Consider the following 10,215-nt stretch of genomic DNA (forward strand, 5'->3'; position numbering starts at 1 on the left):
TGTGGGCCGAGCTGCTCTCCTCTGGGTGCTGCGGAGGGAAGCCAGAGCGCCGAGGCGCAGCAGCACAAGGCAGAGGCTGCGGCTGCGTGACTGAGCTTGGCCGCAGGGACGCAGAGACCCTCCGGAGGTGAAGAGCACAGGTGGGCGTCCACGTCACCCCTGCAGCCTGAGCTCGGTGTAGTGTGGGCCTGACCGTGCCTTCTCTGAGCACAAGCCTGAGAGGAGTGGCGAAGCACCTGGCGTGTGGCAGGGCCCCGGGACTGGGAGTGATGCCCTTTGCCACTCAGCAAGCCGGTGCTCCTGAAACGGGACTGCAGCTTCCGCACCCCGGGCCCTGGCACGCGGCGCCCCCGCCTCCCAGGACTGTGCAGACAGCCATGTGCTCGTCAGGGGGCCTTGCCCAGGCTGCCAGGGCTCTTCGTCCAGAAATAATGGGCATTTCTACTTTCAAGAGTACATTATTACTTTTTTCCTGAAATAGTAGGAACAGGTAGAAACAATCAGCTTAGACCAAAAAGGACTCACTTTCCAAAGATCGTTTGACTAAACACCCGGGGAAAAGCTTTTGGGCTGAGGGTCGAGGGCCCCACAGAAACACAGAGTTCATGGAGCTGTTTGTGGACGGGGTGACGACAGGCGGCAGGTACCAACCTGCTGAGGATCTAGGTGAGCCCCAGGTATAACAAGGAGATGAGGGTATGTGGAGGCGCAAATGAAAACAGGGCTCAACATCTTTCCAGGTGGAGAAATGTGTAATACAGTCAGGGTTGAGAAAGCCATCGTACACCTTGTCCCCTCGCTGGCTGGGGCAGGGGCCCTGGGGTGGACTCAAGCTGACCTCCAGACCGCCGCACTGTCTCAGGCCCCCAGTCGACACCGTGTGGAGGCCAGGCCGTGTGTCCGCAGGCCTGGGAGCCGGGGCTCCGCAGCCTCTGTCCCCGGCGTGCCATGCGCACCGCCGGCCTCACTCCTGCAGGAGCTTGTGCTTGACCGTGGTGCTCTCGGAGCAGAGGTGGACAAAGAGGGTGCCTGCGGCCGTGCGTGCCCGGAGCTCCCGCAACTCATAGTCATGGGCCCATTCCACGTGGCCCCACTTCTGGATCTGAGGAAAGGATAAGAGATGTTGAGTGAGAAGCTCAGTGCCCAGCTGCTGCAAGCCCGAGCCACACACCACCCTACAGCTGGACTGAGGGCCACAGGCTCCCATCCTGCCAAAACAGGCAACACACCTGGTGGGGAGGCCGGGGGAAGCACACACAGGTGGCCAGAGCAGGCGCCGCCTTCCACAGGGTGTGGATGGTCTAGGAGGGTAAAGTCCAGGCCCAGGGCCAGCAGGCACTCACTGCTAGGCAGGCCAGGCACCGAAACCACATGCATCTTCCCTGAGGCCCACCTGTGTGCCATCCCTCTCTCACACGTCTTCCCACAAAGAGGCTGGCGCAGGCAACCTATAATGCCATCCTCTCCTGCGCTGCCTCACCAGCTGGGCTGCACGTGGCCCCCACACAAGTGGGATGAAAAACATCAACCAAGGCCACACTGTCATTTCATCTGTGACTCCTAGGGCAGGGTTGCAGACCTCTCTCCATACTCTAAGCTACAGGAGAAACCCTAGACACAGTGTGGCTATCCAGATGTCAGTAGAGCTGCACTCCGCCCTGCTGACTCCTCCCTGGCCAGGGCCCAGGAAGCCTGGCCCAGCCGCCCACCTTCTCGGAGAAGAGTCAGCCCGGCCACAGCAGCTCTTGGCACTTCTGGGCTCCTCGTCTCACCTGGACAAGTGTGATTAGCCACCTGAAGAGCATGCTCTCCTTTCAGAGCGCGCACAATCCAGGTCGCTCCCATTTTGTGGCAGATCAAACGTGAAGTTCAGGAAACAACGGCCTGGCTTGGGTCCCACAGTCAAAAGCAGAGCCCAGACAAGAACCAGGTTTCCTGGCTCCCTATCTCTCAGAGCCCGCCCAGCCTCACACCCTCACAGGTTGCCTCTCTACCCCATAACTGCTTCTAACACTCAGAGAATAGCTAGCCTCTTTTGTGATACAGACCCAGTTTTCCCAGGCATTTTTCTGAAGAGGTGACTAGAAAGACTTGAGCAATACTGCCATTATAAAAGGGTTTCATCATGCTAGGAACCAATTTGTAATAGCAATTAACTTTAGGAAGTTGGAGAAATAATAATAGCAAAGGTTGCAAAGACTGTCATAATTCTCAGTTAAACAAATGCAAGCCCTGCTCTGGCCGGTGTGTCCAGTGGTTAGAGCATCATCCTGTGCACGGCAGTCTATCAGGTTCGATCCCTGGTCAGGACACGTACGGAAGGCAACCAATTGATGTTCTCTGTCACATCGATGTCACATCTTTCTCCTTCCGCCTCCTCTAAAATCAGTACACATGTCCTCAGGTGAGAATTTAAAAAAACAATTCAGCCCTGGCTAGTGTGACTCAGTTGGTTGAGCGTCCTCCTGTGCACTGAGGGGTTGCTGGTTCGATTCCTAGTCGGGGCACATGTCCAAGTTGTGGGCTCAATCCTCAGTAGAGGGTGTACAGGAGGCAGCCAATCGATGTTTTGCTTTCTCATCAATGTTTCTCTCCCTCTCCCTACCTTTCTGAAAAAAAAAAAAAATTAAAAAGCAAATGACAGCAGAACAGACCCTAATTCTGCGTCACTACATCAGCACCGTGCACAGTAGCAGCTCACGCTGCCCTCCCTGCCACGTAGATGCCCTGTATGGATGTCAGGGCACAAAGGCTGTCTCCAAGAGCAACCACGTGGCTCCCAGCCATTTTAATAGCCCACTTTCAGGTGTGCCAGGCCCAAGCAATCTTGATTTGCCACCTGCAGGGTGGGGGGTGAAGGCCTGGACCTGGAGTTACCTGGCTCCAGCATTTTCTGAGGGACTGACCTGTGCCTTGGTTTCCTCCTGTGTAAATGGGCATAACAGCAGCCCCCACCTGACCGGGTTGTTTAGAGGAGGAGGTGAGGCAATGAGGGAGAGCTGAGCACGACGCTGGGAAGCAGTGGCAGTGCTCACCGTGATTTTATCATCATCTGTTGCAGTTTGTTCTTTACACAAAAGTAATAAAATAGATGGGTTAGCTACCCCCGGTCCCCCGGGTAGTCTAAATCTGGAGGGGGGAAGCGGGGACTTGAGGTGCTCGCCTCTGGGCCGCTGCAAACCTCACCTGGTACTCCTCCTCCAGGCGTGACAGCAGCACGGCCTGCTCCACTGTCAGGCGCAGGTCCATCAGGCCCAAGGTCAGCATCACGGACTTGAGTTGGGTCACCACGAACTCAATCCCTTCAGGGACACAAGCCAAGTCAGGACCCAGGACACCTCCACCCGGAAACAGAGCAGTTGCTAGACCTACTCCTGTGAGTCCCTACACCCTAGAGGTGGGGAGACAAGTCACAGGGCACAGGGCTTCTTGACCAGCTCTAGATCCATGCTCCTCCTCTTCCAAGAGGCGAGAGCCCTCCTCTGCTCCTACCTGGGGTGGGCACGTGACTGAAACCATTCCACCCTGCCCCAGTGACTGGTTCACGGATGGGTCAATGAGACTTGAACTTATGAAGAGAAAGCCAACCTTCTCCTGGAAGGGTGTGAGCCTGCTGTCCCCTCAGACTGAGCAAAAAAGTGAGCGTCAGACCCACCCCTAGCGCGCTCCTGTGACTCTCTGGCTATGGACACTCATGCCGATCCCTCCACACCCCCAGGCCTAGGAAATGCCTGCATACCTTGTAGGGCCCACATGTTGTAAGATGCCAGGTGGCTGACGAGCACCTCCCGAGTCCTGGCTGGGATGCTGGGCCCCATTATGCTGGTGGAAGAGCCAATCTCCACGCCATACCTGAAAGGAAAGGCTTTGGTTGCTGTGCACTTCAGCTTTGCCCAGAAGCAAAGCCCTAAACTGCTAAGTAGGTGTGCACCCCTTGAGGGCAAGTGGTGAAGAAGTCAGTCTCGGGTATTCTGGGAGCAACTACCATGGTGGTCAGTGACCTCCTGACCTAGTAATTTCTATCATGAGCAAAGCCAGAGGATCAAGAAACTGCCCTGTCCTGGCAGTGTTGCTCAGTGGTTGAGCACAGACCCATGAACCAGGAGGACATGGTCCGATTCCCAGTTAGGGCACATGCTGGGATTGCGGGCTCAATCCCCAGTGGGGGGCACGCAGGGAGGCAGCCAGTTGATTCTCTCTCATCATTGATGTTTCCGTCTCTCTCTCCCTCTCCCTTCCTCTATCTGAAATCAATAAAATAAAATACATTTTTTTAAAAAGCAATTACCCTGAATGGAGGCACAGGTAAGCAAGTTGTGCCAGCAGGGAATTCTCTCTGCCTAGGATCTCCATCAAAAGCATGGGCTACCTGCTTTTTAAACTTTTTAAGAAACAATTTTCACATTGAGGTCATAAATTATTTTTCAAATATTGTTTTCCTTACAATAATATCTGTGTAGGTCCTATATTATTCAACCACTTTATCAAATATTTATTAAGCCTCTACTATATACAAGGCATTGTTTTTTGTATGGGACATGAGCTGGCTTCAAGAATGATACATTTTCAAGAACGATCATAACTACATAAAATACAGGAAAAACATAATGGAATAAAAGCAATTTAGTACCCATCTGGCACCGTACATACTATTTACAAAATTATTGACTATATTCCCTATGCTAAATTTTATATCCCCATGACTATTTTGTAACTACCAATTGTAGCTTTTTTTAAAAATCCTCACCTGAGAATATTTTTCCATTGCTTTTTAGAGAGAGAGAAAAGGAGGGAGGGGGCATGGGAGGAGAGAGAGAGAAACATGGATGTGAGAGAGACACATCGATTGGTTGCCTACCACACAAGCCCCAACTGGGCCCGGGGATTGAACCTGCAACCCTTGACCAGGAATCAAACCCACGACCCTTCAGTGCATGGGCCAACATTCTAACCACTGAACCACACCAGCCAAGGAGCAATTTTTTGTGCTTCTTAGTCCCTTCATCTTTTTCACCAAGACTCCAAGCCCCTAACCCTTTGACAACTATCAAAATTTTCTGTTTTATTTTGTTGTTTACATTCCACATATAAGTGAAATCATATGGTATGTGTCTTTCTCTGAGCACATATCCTGTAAGTCCATCCATGTTGTCGTAAATGGTAAGATTTCGTTCTTTTTTATGGCTAATATTTCACTGTATATATGTACCATATCTTCTTTATCCATTTGTCTATTAGCTATTGTAAATACTTCAATGAACATACAGATGCATATGTTTTGGGGTTTCTTCAAATAAATACCCAGAAGTGGAATTGCTGAGTCTTTCTCTGTCTCTTGTTGTAGCCTTTGTTTTAAAGTCTATTTTGTCTGGTATAAGTATTGCTATTCTAGCTTTTGTTTCCATTGTCATGAATAACTTTCCCATCCCTTTATTGCAGTCTGTATGTATCTTTCTATCTGAAGTGAGTCTCTTGTAGATAGCATATATATGAGTTTGCTTTCATATCCATTCAGGCACACTGTCTTTTGATTGGATTATTGAATCCATTTGCATTTAAAGTAATTGTTGATAGATATGTATTTATTGCCATTTTATTAATCATATTCTTGATTTTTTTTTCTTCTTAAAGAAGATCCTTTAACATTACTTGTAATTTTGGTTTGGTGGTGATGAAGTCCTTTAGCTTTTTTCTTATCTGGGAAGCTCTTTACCTGAATTTCAATTCTAAATGAGAGCTTTGCTGGGTAATTTTGGTTGTAGGTCCTTGCTTTTCATCACTTTGAATATTTCATGCCAATCCCTTCGGGCCTGCTAAGTTTTTGTTGAGAAATCAACTGAAAGTCTTAAGGGAACTCCCTTGTAGGTAACTGTTTTTCTCTTGCTGCTTTTAAGATTCTTTGTCTTTAACCTTTGGCATTTTAATTATCGTGTCTTGGTGTGGGTCTCCTTGGATTCATCTTGTTTGGGACTCTGTGCTTCCTGGACTTGTGTATCTTTTTCTTTCACCAAGTTAGGTGAAACTGTCATTTTTTAAAACAGGTTTTCAATTCCTTTCTCTCTTCTCCTTCTGGCACCCTCATGAAGTGAATGTTGGTACGTTTGATGTTGACTCAGAAGCCCCTTAAACTATCCTCATTTTTTTTGGTATTCATTTTTCTTTTTGCTGTTCTAATTGGGTATTTTCTGCTACCTTATGTTTCAAATCACTGATTCAATCCTCTGCTTCATCTACTGTACTGTTGATTCCTTCTAGTGTATTCCTCATTTCAGTTATGTAATTCTTCATTTCTGACTGGTCCTTTTTTATATTTTCTATCTCTCTGTCGAAGTTCTCACTGAGAACTGCTTTCACAGCTGCTACCCTAGTGCTGGAGTTCAGAGCTAATAAGTCTGTGCACAGACCTTTTAAGAGGAACACCTGGGACTCCAACAACCTTTCCTCACTCACCCATAATCCCTGCTGGTTTTCACAGCTAGAGGTTATGGGGGCTTCTCTTCCAGGCACTGGAACCATGGACTGGGAAGCATGGTGTAGGATTGGGACCCCTCTCTCTTGAGGGGGGACCTCCACAGCTGAGATATCCCTCCTGATTTTTAACCACCACACGTGGGTGTGGGACCTGCCTGTTCTGCATCTCCACCCCTCCTACCAGTCTCATGTGGCTTCTTCTGTATATCCTTAGTTATGGGACATCTGTTCAGCTAAATATCAGGTAGTTCTCAACAATGGTTGTTCTTTAGTTTAGTTTTAATTTTGATGTGGTCATGGGAAGATGCAAGTACCACATTTACCTACTCTGCCATTTGAGCGGAAGCGTATTTTCTTTCATATATCACTGATTTTTCCCATTGGTTTAGAAATATTCTTTCTGAAATTTCTAATAGTACCAATGGAACATAGCAAATGGCCCAGTTTTTCTGTAAATTATTATTTTTTATTTTTTAAATATATTTTATTGATTTTTTACAGAGAGGAAGGGAGAGGAATAGAGAGTTGGAAACATCGATGAGAGAGAGACATCGATCAGCTGCCTCCTGCACACTCTCTACTGGGGATGTGCCCACAACCAAGGTACATGCCCTTGACCGGAATCGAACCTTGGACCCTTGAGTCCACAGGCCGAAGCTCTATCCACTGAGCCAAACCGGGTAGGGCTTTCTGTAAATTATTAACAAGAAATCTCAACTGCCACAAAAAGCTAACAATTTTGTATTGTAACAAAGATCTCCAGGTACCTAAATATTGTTGTATTTCATTAGACACAAAAGTGACATTGTATCCTCATAGTTCTTACACAGCACTATATTTGTTACATTTTACTTGATCCTTTAATACACTCTCTATGCCTTTTACTATAAAATCCAAGGATGCCTGGCACATAGTGGGCACTCAAAAAATGTGTACAAATAACACAGACTGACTGACAGACATCACTTTTGTGAAAAAAAAGCTATGCCAAAAATTACTCCACATAAGCTTACAAAATATTGTGGGGTCAAGACAGTAGCCCTTACAAAGTCCCCTTGGAATGACATTAAACTGAATTTTGTCACCGCATCAATAATCTATTCAGTTTGCATAAAAGAGTCTTCCTGCTAAGGAAGCATCAATTCCTGGATACCTTATATCCACAGGATAAATGTTATCTATAATTCTGTAGGTTGCTGTCCAGACTTTTCTCCATGTGTGTACATATCACACACATTGTTTTATGATTTAATAGTGTAGCAATTGTGACAACAGTAAAGATGATAACTGCCAGAATGTAGCATTTACTGTGTGTCAAAAAGGATGCTAACCATCACTTCATTTACTCCTCACAATACCCTAAGAGGTAGGGATTAAAAGCCCCACTCACAAAGAGGCTAATGCTTACGGAGATCAAGTCACTAGCTCAAGGCCACACAGACAATCATGGCAGAGCTGGAGCCCCATACCTATACTTGTCACAATGCCTCCTAATAGCATGCCTACTTGGTGCATGATGGCTGAGACAAATGTGAGGAACATTTTTTCCAAGATGGCCCATTCCTGAACATCTGGATGATGCCAAATCCTAAGGGTGCTCTGGACCCAGGAAGTCTACTAGCTAAGGGCTCTGCTTTATTCAGCATGGCCCCCTGGCCCTAAAAGCCTGCCCAGCACACAGGGTTGTATTTCATTAGACACAAAAGTGACATTGTATCCTCATAGTTCTTACACAGCACTATATTTGTTACATTTTACTTGATCCTTTAATACACTCTCTATGCCTTTTACTATAAAATCCAAGGATGCCTGGCACATAGTGGGCACTCAAAAAATGTGTACAAATAACACAGACTGACTGACAGACATCACTTTTGTGAAAAAAAAAAGCTATGCCAAAAACTACTCCACATAAGCTTACAAAATATTGTGGGGTCAAGACAGTAGCCCTTACCTTTTCTCAGCCCATTCTAGGATTGGGTCCCACTCGTTCTTTTGAAGTTCCACTAATGTCTCTGGCTCTTCCACCCTGTAGCTAATTCATTGCAAAAATCACCTTCATTAATAAAAAAGTACAATTCCTTCATTCAGTGACAGACAACAGAAAAACACAAAAAGCAACAGCAAAAAGAACTTCACCCCTGCCCCACAAATCTTTCCCCTAAAGCAGTGGTTCTCAAAGTGAGGTCTTAGGGCCAGTAGCAGACCATCTGGGAATTTAAGAGCAAATTCTCAGGCCCCACCCCATACCTACAGAAAGCAGAACCTCTGGAGGTGTTTTAACAAACCCTCTAGGGCAGCGGTTCTCAACCTGTGGGTCACGACCCCTTTGGCGGTCGAACGATCCTTTCACAGGGGTCGCCTAAGACCATCCTGCATATCAAATATTTACATTACGATTCATAACAGTAGCAACGTTACAGTTATGAAGTAGCAACAAAAATAATTTTATGGTTGGGGTCACAACATGAGGAACTGTATTTAAAGGGCCAGAAGGTTAAGAACCACTGCCTAGGGGTTCTAATGTGAGCCTGAGTTTCAGAACCACTGTCCTCAATGTCCCTAATTATGTGATGGGTCAAGGCTGGCAGCACTATGTCAGTACCATTCTAAACAGTAATACTGTACCCTCAGATCCACGCAGTCCTAGGATGCTGACCGTGAATGCTACAGGGAACTGTCACTGCATCCCTACCTACCTGCACCCCTTCCAAGAGAGTGTGTTCCTGGCCACAGACCAAGCTGCCTATTTGGACTTTATGAGCCCACTTGCCTCCTGGCTACAGATGCAGCTGCTGCCACGGAGGCCTGACACCACTTGATGCCAGGCTACACTACTTGTTTTGAATAAGAGACACAGAGATGGAGTCAGCTGAGGGGAGCTTAGCTGCAAGGCTTCATGGGACAGGAACCCAAGCGGGCACTGTGGAAACCAGTCTGGTGTGAGCGGAGGGGAGCAGAGAGATCATGAGAGCGCAAGCAAAGCTGGGCTGCTGAGCAGCAGACAGGTGTGCTGACTCTCCCCACAGGCAGAGGGAGGAACTCCGGTAGCCAATCTTCCAGTTCCATACCAGGTGACCAACCGTCCTTCATTTCCTATCAGGACCCCTGTATGGTTTTTAAGAAAGCCCTTTTACCGGAGCTAAGTTGAATGGGTTTCTGTTCCCTGCAATCAGATGGCCCCTAACACATATGGGGACTTTCTGACTAGCAACTCAAAGCTGGCACTGCTGGACGCCTCTCCAGGAGGCGCTCCCCCTCAGCCCCACTGCTGACTTCACTGCCATCTGTGAGAACTCAGCCAGCGGGCACAGTGCAGCTCGGCCGCTTCAGCGCTACTTCACCTTTCCCTCAGCATCACTAACCAATTAGCTACAGAACATAGAGAAGGAACTCCTTCGGCCTGATGCCTTCAACTGGGACATAGTTCTTTCCTTGCCTTCCGACTAAAAGTTGGCTCATTCCATTCTCAAGCCTGCTGGCACGCAGACGGATACATGGCAGCTTTCATGGGTATCCAGTTCACCCAGTCTCCATAGTCCTGTGAGTCATTGTTTATAACAAACCTGTGTGCGTGAGCGCGAGCGCGCGTGCGTGTGTGTGTGTGTGTGTGTGTGTGTGTGTGTGTAGGTATATACATTTTTTAGGCCTTCAGACCCGGACTGAATTATGCCACCAGCTTTAATTCTCTAGCTTGCAGGTTGTGAGGCTGCTTGGCCTCTAAAATTGAGTTAATCAATTCAT

At 47.6% G+C, this 10,215-nt stretch overlaps 1 protein-coding gene across 4 annotated transcripts in view; it reads right to left on the bottom strand.

The window, feature by feature from the left end:
• Positions 1-733: 733 nt before the first annotated feature.
• Positions 734-10,215, bottom strand: part of ATPAF2 (ATP synthase mitochondrial F1 complex assembly factor 2) — a 24,233-nt gene continuing 14,751 nt past the window's right edge. For 2 of the 4 annotated variants that reach the window (XM_005870157.2, XM_014542845.1), the window contains exons 5-8: positions 8,426-8,506; positions 3,740-3,852; positions 3,187-3,302; positions 870-1,102 (exon numbers count right to left, since the gene is read on the bottom strand). In XM_005870157.2, the coding sequence (XP_005870219.1) occupies positions 965-1,102; positions 3,187-3,302; positions 3,740-3,852; positions 8,426-8,506 (448 nt within the window). In that variant the 3' untranslated portion in view covers positions 870-964. Of the gene's footprint in view, positions 1,103-3,186; positions 3,303-3,739; positions 3,853-8,425; positions 8,507-10,215 lie in introns of all 4 variants that reach the window. The other 2 variants (XM_005870158.2, XM_014542844.1) reach the window with 2 other exon arrangements.

This window comes from Myotis brandtii, unplaced genomic scaffold, assembly GCF_000412655.1.
Source record: "Myotis brandtii unplaced genomic scaffold, ASM41265v1 scaffold314, whole genome shotgun sequence".
Classification (NCBI taxonomy): domain Eukaryota; kingdom Metazoa; phylum Chordata; class Mammalia; order Chiroptera; family Vespertilionidae; genus Myotis; species Myotis brandtii.